The 22,729-nt window shown below is 38.5% G+C and overlaps 2 protein-coding genes across 3 annotated transcripts in view; one reads left to right on the forward strand and one right to left on the reverse strand.

The window, feature by feature from the left end:
• PSMD1 (proteasome 26S subunit, non-ATPase 1) overlaps positions 1-22,729 on the forward strand; it is a 75,638-nt gene that overhangs the window by 18,621 nt on the left and 34,288 nt on the right. The window lies entirely within an intron of this gene.
• HTR2B (5-hydroxytryptamine receptor 2B) lies at positions 9,607-21,825 on the reverse strand. 2 transcript variants are annotated; one of them, XM_005443628.4, is made up of 4 exons: positions 21,072-21,825; positions 19,729-20,367; positions 12,779-12,979; positions 9,607-10,753 (listed from the first exon to the last, which is right to left on the reverse strand). In XM_005443628.4, exons 2-4 carry the CDS (start codon positions 20,033-20,035, stop codon positions 9,873-9,875), a joined length of 1,389 nt encoding a protein of 462 aa, XP_005443685.1. In that variant the 5' UTR covers positions 20,036-20,367; positions 21,072-21,825; the 3' UTR covers positions 9,607-9,872. The 2 variants fall into 2 exon arrangements, with proteins under 2 accessions (XP_005443685.1, XP_055579262.1); XM_055723287.1 differs by lacking the exons at positions 12,779-12,979; positions 21,072-21,825 and having other exon boundaries at positions 19,729-20,831.

Raw genomic sequence — 22,729 nt, forward strand, 5'->3', positions numbered from 1 at the left:
GACATCATCCTTGACTCTTTGACCTGCTCTGCAGTGGGTCAGATGTTATCCTGCCTCTTCCCTTCCCCTTCTGGAGGGGTACAGTCCAAAACTTGCTTGCACAATAGGAAGAAGTATTTTCTTGTAAATTCCAGTGTCCACCTTACTTGGTTGCAAAGGACTAAAACTTTTCACCTGATCATCAGGCTGCTGTAGTTGCTCACACTTTTCACTTGATAACTTTGACAAAATACATGATCAGTTGTTTTGCTTTTAAGACACGGTTCTGGAGGGAGCCCTTAGTTTGTCTGGTCCAGACCCCTGCATTCACATGCAGTGATAGAAGGGATTTTCTGCTTAGGGGACCTCACAGTTTACCCCCTGTACCCCTCTTTCTAATTATAAACCAAAAGCCATTTTTCAATTCCTGGGAAGAAATACTGTCTGGTTGAGGGATCTAGAAACTGGTTTTACATTTACCTTTCCTGTTTGCTGGAACTGCTAGTTAGCACTAATTGTGTGCTCTGGCTTATCTCAACACTGCAGGCATGCAGAGACATAAAGAGCAAGTGGGCTGTGGGTTTGTCAGATTTCATTATGAAAATGACATCTCTTTCTTAGGACTGCTGTTGAAGTCTAACTGGATTTAGCTGTCTTAAGGGCTACTAATACAGCTACTAATACTGGCAAGAGTCAGTGGTCTGCCAGGTGCTCAGTATACAGAGCTTTTCAATGAAGTGTCTTGTGATGGGAGGTAAGCAGGTCTGTAACACAGTGGACTAAGCCCCAGAAATTAATTTCATCTGAAGTGAAGGATATGACCGAAGCCCCTGTGAGAAGAGGTGTCATTGAATTCTATGTGCCTCCAGAAAGAGGACTGTGAAATCAGGATTGAAATAAGAGAATAAATTTGTTCGATGCAGTCTACACTTTTCTTGGGGAATTCATGCCATTAATTTAGGGTTGAACATGCCTGAGGTACAAGTTCATCTGCTGGGTTGTACACTGCAGCAGCAGGAGTATGCACAGACTTGTGCTTCTGTCTGTTCCTCCTATAGGAATAATAAAATCCATACAAAGGTGGAGGTTATGCAGTCAGATGGTGGTAATTTCCTTAAAAGCACCATTGGTGAACTTGACAGAGCTCCTGACAGACTGAAGCCCACAAATTCGCTTTGTGTCATAAATACCTAGTTTTCTCCTGTAACAAAAGGAGAAAATCTGTGAATCGAAGTTCTTTCCCTTGGATTTGAACTAAAAGTGTCATGAACGTCACAAAGCCAGCTATTTTTAGGCAATACATTTGCATAGCAGAACATTCTGTAAGGCTTTTCTGTCCTCCTTTACCTCTGCGCGTCTTCCTTGCTAGCACATACATGCCACCCCATGTACATGCAAGAGCACAGCTTGGCTTTTAGGACTAGAGTTAATGAAAGCAGTAACAGACTAAAATGTGATAAACCATAATGTAATAAAACATGACATTTAATTTTTAAAGCAACAAGATTTTGCTTTACCTTTAATATTTAACTATTTTTAAGCACAGAATTTTTTCTTAGGGTATTTCTACTTATTAATTACTAGAAAAGTCTACAAAAGAATGTGTGTGGCTATTTCAGTGTTCAAAATCCATGATTCAAGGTTTCAATAGGATGTTCTAGTCTAGGTTACTAGATTTTGCCTCCTAAGAATTGCAAGTTTAAATTTTCTAGTGTGTTTTGAAAGATCTCAAATTACCCAGTTATACCATTCAGTACTTTCCTTAGCATAAAATTCCTTGAGAGAATTTTTGTATTCCTTAACATATCAAGTGAAAACAGTCTGTAGTTACGGCTCTCTTTAAATTAGTATCAGTTGGGGTTTTTTGTGTAACTGCAATGCCTTTTATTTTCTCAAATAACATAAAAAAAATTAAAATGCACTTTTGGTTGTGTTCAGGAGTTCTCTTCCAGCATTCTTTTCCAAAGTAGTCTTTGTTGCCTGGATCAAAGGTGAAAAGTTGGTGAAATTCTTGCTTCTGCAACAGGATCATTAGCTGTATTTGCTCAGCAAGTCCTGTGGTACTTTGAGGGTAAGCAGTATAAGTATAATAAGGAACACTTGATGGACTCTTGTGCATTGCTCAAAACATCAGCTGTGGTTTAAGAATTTTGAAGGGATTAGGGGAGCAGGGGTTAACGCTGCTATAGCAGTTACACACTGGGACGCATGCTTGCCTGGCTGTGTGACATCTGCAGGCCAGTCACTCTAGGGAGCAAAGCAGTAGCCATCCATACTGCTTGAGCTGCAGAATACAGTGTGGGGTCCTGTTCATACAGCACAATATTTCCTCTTTCTGTTCTTGGACTCCTGAAAGCTTTCCAGGGGGGCGTGTATGTAGAATTTAAGCCTGTTGACCAGCAGTGTTGCTGGTGTTAATTCTGGTTTTGCTGATTGCTTGGAAGCAGTCCACAAGTTTGCAGGCTGGGGATCAAAAGCACAGCTTGCTGGCTGTAGGACTTGGTATGGTGCTTTTGCCTTTCGGCTGAGTGCCTTACAAAAATTAGGCACTAGTTACATATTTTGTAACTGATCGTTTTCATGCCACTATATTAAATTATCAGAAAATGCTCTGGTGCAAGAGAATTGTTTCAAAACTCTCTCTGCCTTTCTTCCTTTGTGCAACTGGCAAGACAGTCAAAATAGCACAGCATAAAAACCTGAGACTTTTTACATCTGTTTTTCAAAATGACCATCCCTTACAGGAGACACTTAAGTAAAATGTTCTTGGAAAATGGTACAGAGGCATGAATAAAGCTGGAGATGTTTGGAGATGGCAGTGTGGCTGCAGGGCTGTACAAGAAGCTGTGTTGTGAAATACCAAGAAGAGAAGAGATGTATTGACTTGGCTACTGTAATGTGTCTCTGTTCTCCCAGGCCTGTTGCCTTTGCCAGTGATTGTAGACAGTAGACATACCTTACTGTTGATGTTTATATATTAGTCCTTCCTTCTACTAAAGTGGTTTATAAAATATTGATCATGGCTGTTGGAAAATGGCATTTAAGGGGCTTTCTGGTCAGCCTTTTTCTTTTTTTAAGACTATTATGATGAAATGGAAAACAGAATAAATGTAAAGTGGTTTACTTTTTTAAAAATGGAAAGAATTGTTTTCAGCTTAATTTTTACCAGTTTAGATCATGACTTGATCTTTGTATTACGAAGTGAGATGTGGTTGGTTTCTGTAGTCAGTTTTATTTTTATATTGTTATATGTCAGAGCAATGCTGCAGCATATCTAAACACTTATAGTTTCTTTACAAAATGAGGATGTAGATGTTTTATAGGTATAACAAATCAGGTTAGGGAGAAGGCTTCAATGTGGGATGCAGCAGTGCTTGAAAGCATGAACTAAAAAGGTTTAATGCTCTTACAGCAGTTAAGTCCAGGAGAATGAAAGACATGGGGAAGCAGGACTGAAGCTGTGGGATGCTGCTTCTGTCTTGGTGCAATATTGTTAGGAAAAGGCTAAGGGCAGGAGAGGGAACAATGCAGCCTCTAGAGAATCCCGAAAGGAAGATGTAGTCTCAGCTGATAAGTGTAGGCTACCCAAACACGGAGAACTCTGCATGTCTTATGTTTAGTTCTTCATTTTAGGATGATGCAAGTGAAATAGTAATGTTTCCTGCTTTTGTATTCTTTGTGTTTACATAGCCTTTGATATTTTAAGGGTTGTTTGTTTTTTTTAAAGCAAACACATCAGATACTTGGATTTTGTTCCAGGAAGACTTGGACAGTTTGTTTTCTTTGACTCCTACAACCTACCTTTATCCAGTAGGCAGATGGCAGATCTTCTGGGTAACTGGGTATGAGGCTAACAGTCACTTTAATGTGATCTGTACCAGTGACTTTTTCAGTGTATTAATTGTGAAGAAGAGGAGTTCAGTGAAACATAGCTGCTTGTTAATTCTTGCATAGGAAAAATTAAAAGGGTTTTGTTTATCCTCCAACCCATTGTATCTCTTTTATTCAGTCTTACTGGGGGAGGAGAATGAGGGTTCCTTTCAGTGAAAGGTTCATAGTAACACAAATATTACTATAATCAGAAGCCATAGACTTTCACTGAAGTATTTTTGGATTTGAAAATGTGTTTATCTGCAGGTCTGCTACAGGAAACAGAGCTGTATGTCTTTGCTGACCAAGCTGTAGTGCACTGGAGAAGTCCCTTGACATCTCTGCAAAACTAATGTAACTTATAATGAAATTGTAGCTGTACAACCAGGTTGCATAAATGCATTCATTGTTTCAAACAATACGCTGTGACATCTTGCACTAATTCTTTCCCTGCTATTGTTTTATCTTAGTTCTAGACTATGCATGAGCTTTTACTTACTTTGGAAAATAGGGCTCAGAGCCTTATATCACTTGAGAGCTTTTGGAAATCTCAGCCAGTGTTTGAACTTCCTACTGTAAACTGGAATGTCTACACAGATAAGTAAATTAATATTGGGTTTAAATCTGAAATAGTATTTTCAGCCTAGCTTGTACCCTGCTGAAAACTCGGTCAGGAAGTCACCTGCTCCTTTGGGCCTAAAAATACTGCCTATAGTGCCTATAAGCTTATATATAAAGATTTTTCAGATTATTAAATCACAGTGTGCCTGAGAAGAGGGAGAGAAACCAGTCTAGTATGTTCCTTCTTCCATCTCTAATTCCAGAAAAATATTTTCAGTTTCTCAGATTATACACAGTAAGGTTTTTTAACTGAGAAACTAAACATTTTAAGCAGTGTGATTTATAACTAATAAATTGCTTATCTGACCAGATCCTGGAATTTGCTTTAAAACTGCTGTTCAACAACTGAAGGTTCAAAATAAGTAATAAAAAATGCTGTGATTCTTCAAGCCATTAAATGAAGTTAATGATTTTTTTTTCCATGGCAAAAAAATCCATGTTGGATTTTATTAGTGAGTATTGATGTGCATCTTGCAGAATAAAGGACTCAATTGTTTTGCAGGGTTTTAATGAGCTTGAAAATGAGTTGCTATCACCTGTCTAGAGCATCTGTAAAGAGAATCCTTCAGAGAGCAAGAAGCTTCTAATTTTTAAAAGCGTGATGTTATTTTCCAGAGATTGGAAAAGACCTCGATGCTTGGATGCAAGGAATCTTAGATGTGGCTAGACAAATAAGGTTTGACGTAAATTATTAAAAATAAGAGTAAAAATGGACATTTCAGCAAGCCATCTTACCTGTTTTTGTAACTAGCTTCCTATTTAAAAATTAAGAAGCTTCCTTTCCTGTTCTGCAGGGCAAAAGCCTTTCTTTGCAACTGGAGAAAACAGTGTGTCTCATGGGAATGGCTACTGACAGTAAATGCCATGGTGTCAAATGCCAAAGCAAAAATACGGAAGTTACTTCTCTCCTGACTGTTGTTTTTGCCACGTTGATGGTTACCTAGAGAGCCAGAGGGGAAGTGAAACAAAAGAATGCTTCTTAGCAATTGTACATAGGCCCCTTTATCAATATGATGAAAGAAATCTAATGCTTCAGGGTAATATTAAGTCAATCCTGAGAACTGGCCAGAACTTTGGGACTCCTGGCTCCAGCTTACAAGGCAAGGAGCCAGAAGAGCTCTGGCAAGTGTTGTGTCCTGCCTCGTTGGGCTCCAGTGTCCCAGGTTGTTCAGTATGGCCTTACCAGGTTTACTGTGTTTGCATTACTTTACCTTTTAATGTTGTTATGATGTTACGTATGACATCCTAGAAAAAGATTTAGAGGACTAATGCTTTTGATTTCTTATACCAGTTCGCAGTGCTGTGGATTTTTCCACAATAAGAAAATCACACTTTCTGTGAAGCACCATAAAAAAAAAAGTCAGTTTGCCTCTTGTATGCTAGTGAACAGCTTCACAGCATCATTCTGTCTTCTCATTGCCTTGACTTCTGTTCAACGCTGGGTTTTTTAACTCTATTTTGATAGATGTGAAAATTGGTGCTAGTATAGCCAGGTGTGATGTGGGTAGGAAGAGTTTTACACTTGGAGAATACAAGATGGGTTACGAATAAATTTTTCTGGCTGCCTAGAAGTTTCCTGATAGAATCTGAACTAAAGGCTTGCAACTTACAGAACCTCAGATGGCCTGGGACTGGCTTCACAAAATGTGCTTTATATCACCACAGCTGAGATTAGCCTAACTTCTTGCTTCTCAGTTTCTTAGGGTGGTTTAAAGGTTGGAATTTTTGTTTGGTTTTGCTGGGTTCTTCTGTTTTGTGTAGGTTTTTTAAGATATTCCCTTTATTTGCATTTCAAAGCACTTATTCTGTTAGGCTTCAAATACTATTTTCCTTTCTGCAAAGACTGCTGAGGTGGATATATTTATAGTCCTTATGTCCATGTCTGTTCTGTAATTTTTAATTAGATAGGCAGCCAGAACATTGACTAAATCTCCTAATGTATTTTAAATAATGAAACAACAAAAACCCCATACTTATCCAATGTTCTTCTAAAATGTATTTCTTCCCATAGTGCTTGTATGTTGCAGATGAGCTTCCTTTTGGCTGTCTTGCTTCTCTAGTAGTTTAAAAAGAAATTAAATATGCCAGATAAAATACTAATTTACACTGTTACCTAGTTCAGCTTTCCTCACTATCACAGAAACTTTATGTGGTATATTGAGTCCATAGAGCTGGCCAAGTGGTTGGTTTGGCATGGGCTGTATTCTGTGAGAACTGAGAGTATTTCACTCCAGAGAAAGGAATTACTTTTTTTTTGCTTAAATGGGATGTGCATGACCCCTTTCTCCTGTAAAAAGTTGTGTCCTGCTAGCAAGTGACCACAAACCTTTTATTAGTCTGCTGTCTTTATGAAGGAAGCTGAAGCTATAAAAATACTCACTTCACAGACAGTATGTAAACATACGTTTTATGAATTTGTGTTACTTTAAGATGATGCTCGTGGATGTAGTCCTGAGCCTCCTGTCTCACTTGTCAGTACCACATGAGCAGCATTGTCGTTAGTTACCATACAACAAACTTGTGTTTTCTTACAGGAGCTTGCAGTGATTCTCGTATTTTTTCAGTCATGTCTTGCTAATGAAGGTAATGTCTTTGTTCAGATCTGTTCTTGTAGATACAGTTGCTAAAACAAGATCTCTGCTGTCTGTTAGGTTGTCTTTTTATTTCCTAGTTCTGCATCTTCTCTTCATCTTTCTTCTCCCTCTGTCCTTAGGTTTTCCAAGAGTGTTACCTGAATTCTTAGCTTGTTTGCTTTGTCAGTGGACAAGCAATATCTTTTTGCTCTTAGCATGTTAAATAGAATGGGCATGTTTTCTTGATGACTTGTTTCTGTCTGTGGAGAAATTTCCTTCCTCTGTAGGAAGACTGGATTTTTGACTAGTCACTAGTCCTTTTGATTTAGGCGTATTGTTGCTGACTAAACTCAGTAACTGGAACATGTTGAGTTTCTGTTTGTGGTTACTAAAATTGAGAAATCTATATGCTGCCTTGACAAAATACATCTTTGCTGGGTGAGGCTTTTTCCAAGGATTGTTTCCTGTTGGAGTCTAACCACTGATTACAAAGTGGAACACTTAGGGCAGATTACTCCTTGCATCATTGCTCACTGCACACTGACAGCTGTATAAGAACAGGGTCAGACAGAAGAAAACTAAGCTACCTCTTGCTCTTTCCAGGTGCTGTGAGCTAGCTGTGGTGGTCCCTGCTGGAAAGGGAAAATTTAAGTTGTTCATGAAAGTAGATGGTTGCTGCCCACTGTACGAATGGTTTTTGTTTAATCATCATGGTTTTATTTAAATGGCAAGAGAGTTTTCAAAGATGACTACTTCTTGCTCTTTGGCTGCTGGGAAGTAATACTTCAAGAATGGTGCTGCACCCATTTGCCTCTTGGTGTTATTTCTCATGAAGGTTGGTTCCTGCATTGCAAATTAATCTTCTAATTTTTTTGCTATTAACACTCTGTGCGTGGATGTAATTGCACTTTTACCTGGTTCCAAAGTGCCTGCTTGAAGTTAAATGAGACACTAGTCTGTGACATTTTCAGCTACGTACCTGTAAATTTTGGGGGGTTGTTTTCTTCTTCCTCCCTCCTTGATCTTCAAAGTAATCTACGTCTTTGTAAAGGCTTTTGATTCTCGAAGATTTTTAGGTGTAGGCATCTTTCACAGCTATAGCAATCCATCAATCCTGGCCTCCAACTACAAAATCCTATTAAACAAATTTGATTAATGAAAGAGGGGTAAGAGCTGTCAGAGCTTATTCTAACGTAAGTGCCTAGTGACTATCACCAAAAAGGGGAGGAAGGAGACAACTTACCATGAGTACCACAGAAGTATTTTTAATACTTTCTTCTGGAACTTTTTGGCAGTTGTTACATTAGGCTCTGCTTTGAACTTGCATATGTTTTAAATTAAATATATATAAATAAATGTTGGAAGGACATGTTATCTTTAGTACTTTCTGTTCTGTGGATGAAAAAACCTAAGACTTTCCCTGTATGTAATATTGGCATGTAACTGAAGAGTTCTGAAAACATTAAAAATGAAAACAAAGCCTGAGCTGAAAGTTTTACTGTAAATGGAAACTATTGAAAAAAATGGTGAGCTAGCTGCTTACAGTAAGAACTCCAGGACTTTGGGGAAATCTGATTTCCCTTCCCAAAGAGAGATTGTCTGGAACTGTCAGAAGCTCCTGATTTCCCAGATGATAGTCTGGCAGCTTTTTTGGATTGTGAGGAGTGATTCTTTCTATGAATTTTGTGCTCTGATGGCAGGCTTGAACATGTTTGAGAGAATGTGAATTGGGACCTGTAATCTTGTGCCATTAGGTCAATGAAATTCTTTTGACCTAAGCTAAACTGTGGGTCTAGATAGTAGTGTTGTCCCTGCTGTCTCTGAAACATTTGCTCTTACTTTCAAATGAAATAGCTATTCTGTCAGATTTTTCTACTTAGTGTGAGCTATCTTGGATGAGGGAAGACTTTCACTGAAGTTCCAATGGTCATAAAGGAAGTCTGTTTGTATAAATTAAAGGGATGTTCCAGGCACTGCCTGTCCTGTTTTTACTCGTGATCATTGATGTGATTTTGTCCTGTTTTGGTTAAATGCTCTCATTTATTTTTCTTAGTGTCAAAAGAACAAAGGGCAGTTTTCTGTGACAGATTTGACATTGTGACAGATATATGTGAGAGTAATGGAGATAAAATTCAGGTGGGTGAGAGATTCTGCCCACCCCTTACAGTAAAACCACAAAGGGATAACTTCAGCACGTGGAATTTTTTCTTACCCGAAGAACCAGTTTTGCCCCTTGTGGAAAGGACACCTACACCTTTTGGACTCTGAACCGAGTGATTCTGCTTGTGATATACATACCCTCAGAGAACAAGAAAAGCTCATTCTTGGATAAGTAGGAGGCAATGCAGTGAGCCTGTGTGCTGTTTTGTTTACAGGAGTAAGGGTGAATTTAAATTAAAACCAGCAAGCTTCTATCCCCCTGCTAATCTCATCATTAGAGCATCAACCTACAGAGTGTTCTGTCTTCTTGCTGGAGCAAATGCTAAAGTAGTGTTTGTACGGAGATGCTGTTTATATAAAAATGTACTTTGTGGAGACTGAAGATGATAACTGAAGTCAGATATTCAAACTGATTTAACTTTTATTTATATTCCTCTTCCTGTAGGCTACAATTCTGCATTAGTCATTTATCATGGAATGAAGTTGTGGTTGCCACCATAGCGTTGGGGTTCAAGTAGAGGAGACTTTGGAGGAGAGGAATTAATATAAATTTATAAGATATTGCTTGCATAAATAGCAGAAAACAATAGTATTTATACCCTCTTATAGCACAGTTTCCTAGAATAATACATACAGTAATATTATGATATGGACATGGCTGCTGTTCCACTATACGTAGCTGACTTGTTCTTCTGTTTTATCAACTTCATTCTCTGTGAGCAGCAACGTATCCAGCAGAATGGCTGATGAGGCTTGGATGGGTGAACTCCTCAACCTCATTGGGCTCTGGTACATAATGGGGTTAATCCCGTTTCTCATCCCATGCATGACAAAGAGCTTGGAATTTTCTGCCACAGAGCTTCTGAAAGAGATCCTGCTGGAGTGCTTTTGAAGGGCCTTTATAGGCTTTGTGGTCCGATAGTTGCAAGTGATATACCTGCTGAAAGCCTCCCTAAATGTTTTGTTGAAGAGTGTATAGACAAGAGGATTCACTCCGGAGGATACATACCCTATCCAAACAAAGATCTCCATTAGTTTTTGAAAAACCTCCTGGTTGCAGGAGTTGCACAGAACTGAACTTACGTTTGTAATGAAGAATGGGCACCACATCAATAAGAAAAGAAAAAATACAATGCCCAAAACTTTTGATGCCCTTTGTTCATTGGTTATTGTTTGCATGGACTTCCTCCCAATTGTAGATGTTCTGCAGATAGATGTGTCATTGGGCAAAGTCTTGTCCTTTCTGGAGCCGTTTAGCATGGCCACCTTTTCTGGTGAGGAGGCAGGCGTTGCGTCACGCTGAAATACTGTGGACACAGTTGACCAAGTGAAACGCTGAGGTGGCTTGTTGATCCAGTAGGCCTTCTTGCGGAGCACTTGGATTGTCAGAAAGTAAGTGACTATCATGATAGCGAGGGGAATGAAGAATGCAGCCACTGATCCGTACAGAATGAAGTCATGAAAACGATCGGGCATCAGGACACACGTGATGTTTGTTGAGTTGCCATTTCCATCTTCAATGCCTCTGATGGGGATCGGAATAGCAATGCCTACAGGAGAAAAAACAAGTACTTCAGCGTATGGTAGTTACTTGCAATCTCTTCTTTTTGGGCCTGAAGCCTCAGGATCTCTAAAGAAAAGTTGTTCCTGAGCTCTGGAGTAGGCACAGGGTGACAGAATGTGAATTGCTGAGGGTATCATAAATAGTACTTTCTAAGACTTGGCAAGCTCAGCTTTGACATAGTGCCCTTTTGAAGGAGATGAGGCCTAACTAACACTTAGTGATTGAGGAAGCAGTATAAAGTTGCCAAGTTTTCAAGTCTGAAACACATGAATTGCTTTGACTCTAGTTAAAATTAGTATGTCTTTTCCTCCAGTGAAATGTTTCCCTAATGCCATCTGCTTCCCACCCTGTGGCAACATTTGCACTTCTTGAAGGGCAGTTCTGTAAATACATAAATTTTGTCTTTCCCTCTTATCTTAACTGCATCGAGTGACCAGACACAGACAGCTGATTTTTTTTTTTTTACCCAACTTGACTCTTTCATATATACAAGTAGTTAAATAGTTGCCATAGTTGTTCAGCGTGTGTTTGAGATGGATTTGTTGTTTAAAGTCTCTTACATATTTAAGAGTGTTTAAATGAGGCTAGCTAGCTCTATAATTCACCGCTTGTGTAAAAAAAAAAAAAGTTAGTCTTGTTTTTCAAATAAATTTTTTATAACCACTGAATTACAGTCAGCACTTCATTTTCCAGCAGTCTGACATTACAACAAAAACAACAGGTTCCTTGCTGTCTGGGTTATTTGTGCTGTTTCCTGATGCCACTTAATGAGATCTAGGGATTTACTGTATTCCTCTGCTGCTCCGCTTACTGAAGTTGGTTGAAGGCAGCAAGAGCAAAATGGTGTACCCCTCAGCCACTTGATCCCTTTCTTAATAAAAGGCATACATTCAGATACAGCAGACATTTAGTATGAGGATTGAACCAAATTAACCTTTGATTTGGAGAACTCAGACTCAGCTGCAGACTACTTTTGAGTTAAATAAAATAGATGAAAAAGTACAGCACTGATTATTAACAATAAATCAGGCATTAAAAGGTCGACTTGGGTCTTGTCATACTAAGTTTCCTCTTTTTTTTTTTTTTTTTGTGATAAAATAGAGATAGTATCTTTTCTTCTATCTTCCCAGCTCTTCCAGACTTTTTTTTTCAAGTTGGAATTTTGGGGTTTGGCCATATATGCCTCTGCCAAGAAGGCGGATGTACACAGTCTCCTATGCATCACTGGCCTTAATAATCCAGAACAATTTTGTTCTTTCTCTTGCACACAGAGCATACAGCACTCTACCTAGTCTGCTTGCAGCATGTATTAAGTTATTTAAATTAAATGTTTTCACCTCCTTAGCTCACTTAACATTTTTTTTTAAGTGTTAAAGACAGGTGAGGTGCCACATGCAAACCACAGGTGCTAATATAAAAGCTTATCTGTTGGCATCCTTTATATAAACTGTTGGGGGGGGGGAGGGGATAGGAGGGGTGTGTTTCTTATAAGTTAGCCTTTCTATATGCTATATTGCCAGGTGTCTCAGTCTTCAGTGTGAATGTAACCAGCCACTCATTTATCTTTCAATCCTTGATGTAAATAATTAACCTTTTTTTACTTGCTTCATGGCACAATTGTAAGGCACAGATTTTAGTAGCATCTACTCAAGGCTTAAAATTGTGTTTGGGACAGAACATACTACCACAGGAACATGCAATCTTGCTTTCCCAGGAGACATGCTATGCGTGCAGATACTGTCTTTTGATTTTTGGACTTTTAGGACCATGAAGAGCAATGATTATCCCTATTCAGTCCTTGCCCTTTCTGGTAAGCCTGAAAAGGAGCAGCAGTTTTGGCAGACTTTTAGGATGTAGCTATGCATGATCCAAGAGGTGGACTTAGGCGAGCCCAGGTGTTAGGGTCTGCTAATCAATTGTGCTTGGCCAAATTTTTCATTTTGCCCAGCTTTCACTTTGTTTTATACGTGAAAAGTTTCTGCATTCCTTTTCTAGACTCAGTCTCCCATACCTATTGAAATGAGCCAAACCACGATGATTTTGATGATTGTTGTAGCCCATGAATTGTATTGACTAGCCTGGATTGGCTTTTTAATCGCAATATAGCGGTCTAGTGAGATGGCACAGAGGTGCATGATGGAAGCTGTAGAGAATAGGACGTCAAGGAAGAGCCAGATGGGACACAAGGAAGTTGGAAAAGGCCAGGCATTGTCTGAAAGAGAACAGAAAACTCATTAGAATCTAAGCTTTTTGAGAGTGTTCAGTGTATGGTTTTCCTTTGACATCAGTACTTTTGAGAAGTTCATAATCCTACAGGAACCAAGCCTTGCCACTGCCTCAGCTGGATTCTGTCTTACATTTTAGTTAGCTTCTAACTGACATGGCTGCTGCCATCGTATTGATTGGGCTGGTGGTGCGTTATAACCCTTTCCCTGTCTCTTTTGTTCTTTCTAGATCATAAGCAATTTGTAGCAAGGACTGTGGATAAAAAAGTTCATCCATGACTGTGCTTGGTCCTTGCACCCTGCTGGTAAATGGTTATATTTTCAGCTATGTCTCCTTGATAATCCTATGATTCAAGGTTGTATTAAATGGAGGAGATAATGGGTCATAACCAATGTATTAGTCAATCATGCAGAACCACGGCTGAACCTTAGTGGTGATGTTGAAGAATCTAGTTCACACAGTTTTAAAATAAATTTGCTGTGTCACTTCACCACATGCAGTTGAGCACTAATGTGGCAAAGCAGGGCTATTCTCAGTAATGATTTCATAAAAATTGACAGGCTTTTATGCAAGTGGTGTTTTTTTGGAGTGGGGGTGTGTTGTTCTCCCCCACCCACCCCTGCCCCCAAAGAGGATTTTAAGTCTGGCATCCTGATTCTGACGGTAGTTATCTATCTTCAATGTTAATCTCTATAGTGAACTTGGGGTCTGTCAACTGCATTATATCCAAGATCAAGGTTTTGTAGTGTTCAGCTTTCCAAAAGGCTTGTGTTTTTGACAGCTGGGTCTCCCCTATCAATGTTTAAAATTCAAAACCAAATGAACTTTAATAAAACTGATTAACTGCTTTATTTTCACTCACTATTAGTTTGTATAGCACTCATGTGCTAGCAGCCTTCAATTTGAGGGGCATGTAAGTGTTGTGTGTCTGTAAGAATGTTCTTTAGTCCTAGCGAAGGGTGTGTGAACACAGAAGTTTTTTCTGTTTCTAATGATAGAAGTTGATAGATATATTCTCCTTCTCTACAGAATTCAGCTGTATGTAGTCAGTAGGCACATTAATAGTATTGCTAGAGAAATCAATTCTTTGTTGAATGATGATTAAGGGGTGGGAAAAAGACATTTCTAAAGATATATCCAAAGCAGGTTGGTTTTAATCTCCTTGCTCTGAATAAATAGATCTGCATACAGAGAATGCCAAATGAGCTGGACTATTGTAATGCCCAGTTGTATCAATGTGGTAATGTTGCAGTAGTTTGAGATTAAAACATTTTTTTATAATGTGACTGACAGATGGAAATGATAGTGGTGCTGCCTTGACTTGCATTATAAAATTTTCCATCTTCGGGTTTATAAAGTCAGACATAGCAAGTACTTGTCTGCACTCTCTCACCTGTGTTGGGAAACCTTGCCTGTTAAACAAAGAGAATGAATGGATGGAGCTCAGAACTGACCCTCACCCATCCCCAAAGCAGTGAACACCAGGGAGGATGATGTAGGCAGCAAGGCAGAAGGGAAAGAGGTGGTCTATTCTCAAATCATTAACCAGTAGACTTTAGTATCTAGCTGCATATTTCCTAAAATAGATATCATGGTTGAAATTGGCTTCAAAAAATTATGCTGTCAGGCTAGTATGAGAAAGTTGTAATTAGTATATTATGAAACGCTTACTCATACTTAATTTTTCTGTCTACGCTCTCAGCTGGCAGTAAGGTATGGTGCCTTTCTGAAGGAAAAAAATTATAGTTAAAAGAAATAATTGATTTGATGGGCTTTACATTTTTTTGCTCACTCTAGAAAAATAAGACTAATTCTGTTGACTCCGTGATGAAGGATTAGTTCAGATAAAAATGTTAACAATGGAAAGTGTATTCTACATCTTGAAGGATGGTGGATAACACAGCTGGATTTCAAGTGAGCAGCTAATACTTCTGTTGGAGGGTATTAGCTCTCCAGTGCTGCTCACTAGGTTGTAGTTGCTTTGCTTTCTGGAGAATTGCACTGTGAGAAATCCTTTCCTTCTGTAGTTAATTTACTCTTTGCAAAAGGTGGCTCTGAAATATTTTGCAACAAAAAGCTCTTTTCCTTCTTTTGAATATAGGTGCATTTGTATGTTTTTGAGTTGCAAGACCTTTTGTTAGTTAAGTGCAACTGAACAGAGAAAGCTTTGTCTTTATTTTTGTCTTGTTTTGAATTGGATGCAGAGGGCAGTAAGTTACCACATTCATGACTATAGAATATGTACTGTTGTATTTGTATGTATGTGTTTTATCTAAAAATCAGAGTAGACTTCAAATGCAGTAGCTGATAAGAATTGAAGAATATTGTTACTGTTTAAACAAAACAAATATTGTGAAACTGATACCTGAAAGTCCAGAAGAGTCATGTAGTTGTCTAGGTTTCATATCATGGTCTATTTTGCTTTTACTTATTTTGATTTGTTGCTTGCACCTGTGTTAGAAGCTCTGTGCCTAGTGTTTGAGGGACGGCTCTTGGTGGAGTTGCGCATTTTGTGGTGGTGTGTGTCACTGTTGGCCTATTCTGTTAGTTTGAGAGTAGGAAAAGGATGGAATATTTATATCCTTTCAGGACTCAGAAAGAATCTCTGACCTTGAACATGACAGTGACCTGCTTGTTCCTTGCCCTGTTTTGTAATTCTGACTGAAGGTAAAATGAGTATGTCCTGCCAAGTGGTGATACAAAGCCATTAGCAGCTCATGCTTAGTTTGAATTGTTGCAAGTTCTGATTCTCCACACTTGGAGCAGACCAGAACATTTACTGGGCTGACTGAAACTCTCAGTCTTTTTTTTTCCTTGGGAGTTGAAAGCTGATTTAAACCAGGTAGTATGCCTAGGTTATCTGACAAAAGTGCCTGCCTGAAAACTTGTCTGGTTTCTCCAGCTGTCAGGTGGCATAACAGAAAAAAAGTGTTCCTCCTTCCTACAAACCTTGCCTTAAATCCTCCCAGTGCTGTGGCAATGCTGCTGTTGCAAATTTTCCTTGTTTTGAGGCAAACCAGGATAAAATACACATTTTAAGGTTTGTCTTGCACCTTAAGAGAAGATGAGCTTTTACCATAACTGTCTACCCTTGGTTAATCTTTATTTAAGAAAAGTTTTATTTATAGGAAATACCTTGGAAATGTATAATCCTTAAAGTACAGTATTGATGAGCTGCTCTTGCTGTAAACCAAAAGGTCTTTTGAAAGCTTGGGAGAAAGCACTGCTTGTGTACATGTATAAGCATGATTGAGAGATCTTGAAATAGACTTGGAAGCCATTTGTTCTTCTGCTATAAGGGCTGCTGAAGCGTGTTACCTGTCAAAGATTTTGTTGCTGTTAGATAATGATGCTTTTACTGAGATGGAAATTAGGCATTTTTAACCACTAGCTGACTTAAGTCTAGGCTTCAATCTTCACATTGGTGTGCATGTGTCTGTAACTTGCATGTGTGGCGTTCACCCTTGTGTCAGTATTCAGCTGCATGGACTGTATAGGCCTGGTGTTCCCAAGCTGCTGTCTTGCTGTTTCACCCCTGTGGCTGCCTGCCTCTTATTTTTCTGCTAAAATTTCCGCTTCAACAGTAGTTGTTCACTGTCATAGTTTCCTTAATTTAGCCAAAGTTTGTTTGTTTTTTTTTTTAATTAGAGTTGCTTTGTGTAGAATAAAGCTTTGGTTTCTTATTTATCTTTATACTTGAAGTTTTGGAAAGTAGCCCTCAATAGAAGTTTTCTCTCATAGTTTGCACAAGCAAGAAGGGAGGATTTGTTGTGGCCCATCAGTAATGGGGGAAAGATTAAGATGGTGATTGATTGTAATAGTCCCAGGCTACAAACCATTGTTTTTAAAATCTATCAGCCTTACTGTCTGATTTTTAAGTGGATGAATATCAGGAATAGAGAATATATTTTTAAAATGCTATGTGCCCTGTCTCAAAGTAATCCATTGCCCACCAAATCATGGAGAACAGACTTCTTCCTGCTGCAGGCTTTGCAAATGAGAGGATCTCTCAAGTTTGTCTACTAATTTCACTATCTGATGAATAGCAACATTTTTGCTTTCCTTCAGTAATTCTAAGTATTAAAAATTTGGATAACTTTTGAAAGCTAGATTTCAGAGAATGCAATTATTTCCTAACATATCCTCCTGTTTTTGGAAGAAATGGGAAGACTTTAGCAAGCAATAAAAGCAATGAACTGTTTGTATATTCTGACACTTGCACCCCTAAATTGAAATTGCAGTGTGTATTTGTACCAGAGTACATTTTGGTTGCTCTGCTGAGAATAAATAATCTGCTTCTCATGCTATTATACCTGTGAGTTAGAGATTTGTTTATTTTTAAAAGGGGCAGCACTTTATTACAGAAAGTGTCTGTCTATTTCTGAAGTTTTTTCTCTGAGTGTGCTGTCAGGGCATGGAGCCAATATCTGTAGTAGCTTTTGAATTTGAATGCTCTGTGACACATTGGTTTTTACAGTCAGGATCATTTAATGTGACTGCACTTTAGTTCACACCTTTTTCCCCTCAAACATTCTCCACATAGTTAGATATCAGTCCCAAACTGGAAGCATAATATTTGTATTCTGTATCTAGAAGTTGCACCCAGCTATTTCATTATTATAGGAACATTCCTGCGTGGAAGTGCCAAGAGGCTGAATTTAATTAGCTCTCCAGTTGTCAATGATTATTCAATGTTCAAGTAGTTATCTGGCTAATGTAGCTTCAAGATTTAGACTTGTTATGTATTTAAATGTCTGTTCTAGCTTCATTCCATTAACTCTTCCTGTTTTGCTTGTGCTTTGAACTTCTATAAACACCTCAGCATCTTCCCCAGTGGATGAAGTGGCAAAGCAGTTTTTCTGGTTGGCTGCCAAAGAGTGACTTGTATGCAAGAACTTTCAGTTTTAACCACTACTATGTGAAAGGCCGATCAGTCTTACTTAGCTAATTCCAACTAATTTTGCTACTTTCTTGTAAATTTCCTGCAACATGAAAGATGCTTTTGTTTGACTTTTAAATTAAGATTCCTAGCATGCTTTTAAAGGGTTGTAACCAGGATTTAGCACTGGATTAATGGAGAGATTAAGGAGCAATAGTCTCTTTACAAAGTTAAGAAGAAAAGATGTATTAATCTAGCAAAACAAAAATAATATAAAAAAGGCAAACAAAAAACCCTGTACCACCACCAATAAAGAACTCCACAAAATCCAGAACATGCCTTCCCTTTGTATTGATTGCTAGTCCAATACTAGTACTTTTTATGGTTAGTAGTTTTACTTTTATTATTAATGAGGCCTTTGGCAGGAATTAAGCAGTTACAATATCTGTGTGTAAGTATGTATATACATGTTTCTTGTCTCTGCATATGCATGTGCACATACGTGACATCCTAAGGTTTTTTATAAGTGACTGTGGTGTTGTTTTTAAGTTAGAAATCACTGTCCTAGTCATGTACGTTTACTTTTCTTTTTAGACACTGTTACTTGGAAAAAAGGTTATTTTATGATCTCAACACTGAATTCTGACCTCCAGTTCATACATCTGTTTAGGGAGAAGCAGTCTGTAATACACAGAAATTCAGTCTCAAGGCATTTAGTGAATAAACACATTTGTTAATAAAGTGATACCAGTCTTCTGCAGCAAACAAAAGTTACTGATGGCCTTTCTGAAATAAAGTTTATGATTGTTTGCTTGTTGCTTAGGCAACTCTTAGAGATCTAGCATAGACTGCAGGAGTTCATTTTTCCTTTTGTTATGTAGGGCCCAGGGGTATCTATATGTTAAAGATAATTGTGTAGATCCAAGTTTGTCGAAAAACCCATCTTGTTGATTTTTTCCATTTGTATGATACATAAATAGACAATTTAAAATGTATTCTTTAAGAAACTTTAGGAGTAAAAGAGAGACTTTCCCATGGAGCTACCTCTGATTAGTTGTCAAAAGCAGTATCTGAAATAAAGCTGAGTATGAGAGAATGTGAAAAAGTCATGTTTGTTCTGTAATGAATAACCAGAAAGAAAATGTCACACTCGGTGTATGTTCATGTAAAAAAAAAAACAACCGTATTTTATTGCATATGAACCGGACTAAATGAGTCTCAAACATTACACGGATTGAAGCTTTCTTGGCTTGACAGAGTTAATTCTTTAGGGTGCTTTATGAACCTGCTGCTTTCTTCTGGGTGGGTGAAAAATAGGTTTCTCTGAAACTAGTACTGGTAAGGTTTGTTGTCTCCGATGGTGTAAGGGAGCATCTCTGGCTGTTCATGAAGCTTGGAATCAATACTAAGATAAAATCATGTGCTGGATTCCAAGAAAGTTCAAAACCTGTTCAGTACACTGAACAGATACCTAGACTTCATTTCATGTAAAAGACTGCCTACAATTAGCATAATATCCAATAGAATAGATACCAACATTGTGCTGATGTTTAAAATACTACACTGTACAAAATGTGATTTGCTGTTTCTAGTTCCAATTTAGTATCAATTCTAAGTCTCAGGTGATTTTTTTTTTTTGAATGGTTTATTTCAAAGGAAAAAATATCCACAGTGGTATACTTTCCATAAAGACATTAAGCTGTATTAAGGTGAGAGGGGGAGAAAAATTAGCAGCCCTCATCCAAATTATTTTAAAAATTGTAATGGTGGAAAGCAAACAGTTCTTCTGTTTAAATTAGACCTTCCCAAATTGTATGCCATATGCTAGCCTGATGAAACAAATGCACTGTACTTACCAAATAATATTATGAGGAGGGCAATCGGCATCACAAACAGACCCACGAGCAAATCTGCCACCGCCAAGGATGTCAAAAAGTAGTTGGTAGCATATTGCAACTTTTTCTCCAGAGACACCGCCAGTATGACAAGTATGTTCCCTCCAATGGTGGGGATTATCACCAGGAGGATCAGTAAAGCTGCCCAACGCACTTTATTTCCTTGTTCATCGCTTGGGTATTCCTGCTTGGGTTCTGCTACTGAGAGAGGTGACAAAGATCCATTGCCAACTCCAGACCCATTCAAGAAATGTAAAGGATAGGACATCTTTGTGTCCAGTAGAAAGTATTCAGGAGCTGTATTTTGCACAGGAATTGTGTACAGTCCAAGAGTTCACTGTTCCTCTCTGGTCCACGATGGTCCTGAAGAAAGGCCAGCATGGTCAGTATGGTAAACTGGTCATCTGCTATTTTGAGGTACTGTAACCATGTCCGAGCTGGTATCCAATTTTTTTTATCTTGTGTCTTGCTGTGTGCAGTTAGGTCTTAAAAATCAAAGTCCTGCCTTGTGTCCATCTCTGGTAGGTAGGGTTCAGTGGTCTGGTCTCCCCTTTATAGCGAGGTTCAGGTTTCAGAAGATTATAGGAGACAGTTCAGTAGCTGTGAAAAGCAGGCAGTGCGTTAGCTTCCTTTTTGTTAGTTTGGGTTTTTTCCCCTTTCTAACCGCAGTAAAAAGTGATAGATCAATTTGGATGTTAAATGTTTCCCTTTAGATACAGGGTACATAGATTTGCTCTTTATAAGTACAAACTGATGCAAAGGCAGATGCTCGTGTTGTGTATATGCAACTCCTCCTCTCCTGATAGTCTCCAGCAGCGTGTGCGTAGGCAGATGGCAGTTCCCATATTTCCCCTTATTAAGAATCCTATTTCGCCACAGAGGGTCACCCCAAAAATATCTTCAGAAATCATGTATGAGGTTTCCGTTTTAGTGTCTGCAGCTCCTAATTTATCAGGTGCAGGTCAGGAAGCTGTAGACAATAAAATACTGGTGACGGTCTCAAGGGGACCATAAAGATTTATGGAACTGAGACATCTAAATTTACACATTACTTGAAGGGATGGGGGGGGGGGGGGGCGGGGAGTAAACCATTTGTTTTTGTAATCTGAGCAGGGCTTTTATTAAGCACAGCCTTTTCTTTCCCTCCCTCCCTCTCTCTCTGTCTCTCAGCTGCTGGAGACTTAAGCCGTACATTTCCCCCTTCAAGCAGAGACTAAAACAGCTGTCACAGTGTTAAGCTGAACAAATGCTCAGTTACTGAGAAGATTTGATGTGTTGCATTTTTCAGGTGAAGAAAGCCTTACCTCTTTCTCTTGCATTTCACTTTCTCTTGCATTTCAGTAGAGTTCACTTTGCTTCTAGGAATATCCTTTTTGATTTTCTTTTTCGTCATGTGGAGGATTTTAAGATAGGATTTTTTTCACTGCTTTCTTGAAAACAAGTTTTTCAATTGGTTTTATTTTTTAGACTTTTTCTAAAGCTTTTCTCTTTGTGTGCTTTTGTTTAGCACATTTCTTCTAACACCAAGATTAAGAATTTCTGTTTTGGGAAAACTGTGTTTCTTACCCAGGTATTTTGTCCAACTCTTGATCGGAGTAAAAGAATCATTCTTGCCACATCTAGAGAAGAATCATTCTGGCCACATTTATAAAAAGATAGAAATAAGCTTGTTTTCTTTTTTTGCTGTCCTTTTCCATTCTTTTGATGATTTTACTTAAGCGATTAGCAGAGTCTCTGTGCAGTTTTCTCGTTGTTCATTAGCAAAGCTCGCTGTCTGCTTCTGCCCTTGTTTGTTGATTGACTCGCTGCGGTGTATCCAGCTCAAGTGCTTGAAAAGCAGGGAAGTAAATGAGTGAGACTCTGGCTGGAAAAGAGCCAGAGAAGGGTTGATTGATTCAGTGCTCCAGTACTATAACGTGTGCTCCTTGTAGCTGTATCAGGATGTGCAGGTCCTGTAAATGACCCTTCACGCTATGATATGGTAGTTATATGCACCACAGCGTGCGTATGCCTGCGCGCTTGCTCTCTCTGGATGGAAGCACTGTTAACCCTGAAAAGTTCTGCTGCCCTGTAAACACCCCAGTTCGGTGGTTGTTTTTTTTTCTTGAGAGATTTTATGAAAGTATTGTCTAGCCCTCTATTTTAAGTTACACTGTTACTTTAAATCTTTCTTCTTGCAGCTGCTTTTTATTACCACAAATGTTCTCTTTTGTTACCCTTGCAGCTTTCAGTGGATGTGTGTATGGTCTTTAACATCATCTTACAGTTCTGCATTAAAATGCAAATAGAGTTCACTTCCAAAGACATTAGCTGGACAAGTGTGTAATAGTCTTTGAGTTTAAGACCAGAAGAGATCATAGTCTGACCCCCTGTATGTCATTGGCCATTACATTCCATGAATTGCTAGTGCTTACCAGGCTTGAGCTGGGAATTGGGTCCTCAGTGAACTCTGAATCAATTTATATTTGGTTTTGGTGTGTGGTTTGTTTTTTTTTTTTTTTAAAGAAAGCATTCATATCTTTAAGATACAACTACTTTGGGGCCGAAAAGAAAGCTGCTGCTAGAAATTAATAGAAATACTTGACTTAAAGTGTGTTCATATCATACGATAGCAAAGTAGTTTTCGCTTGTTCCTTATTTTTCCTGTGTGAAGGAAACCTTTGGCAAGATTCCATGCTGTACTCATTTGCAACTGACTTTTGATGTCCATTCTTCAGAAAAATATATATTAGGAAATAAAGATTAATCTACCTACATTAATTTTGTTTTCTTATCTGACCACCTCCCCAGCATAATGTCTGATAGAACTGAGAGAGCAGAGTACATGAAAACATAGAAAAAGCAGAAATTGAGACAGGACAATACTGTATTGGGCTACTGAGCATCTGGATTCAGTTTTCCTGAAGCTCGACCTACGTCTAATAAGTTTCTGTTTAATGCCAGGAGGGCCTTCAAGATTTAT

Source organism: Falco cherrug, chromosome 11 (genome assembly GCF_023634085.1).
Source record: "Falco cherrug isolate bFalChe1 chromosome 11, bFalChe1.pri, whole genome shotgun sequence".
NCBI classification, from domain to species: Eukaryota; Metazoa; Chordata; class Aves; order Falconiformes; family Falconidae; genus Falco; species Falco cherrug.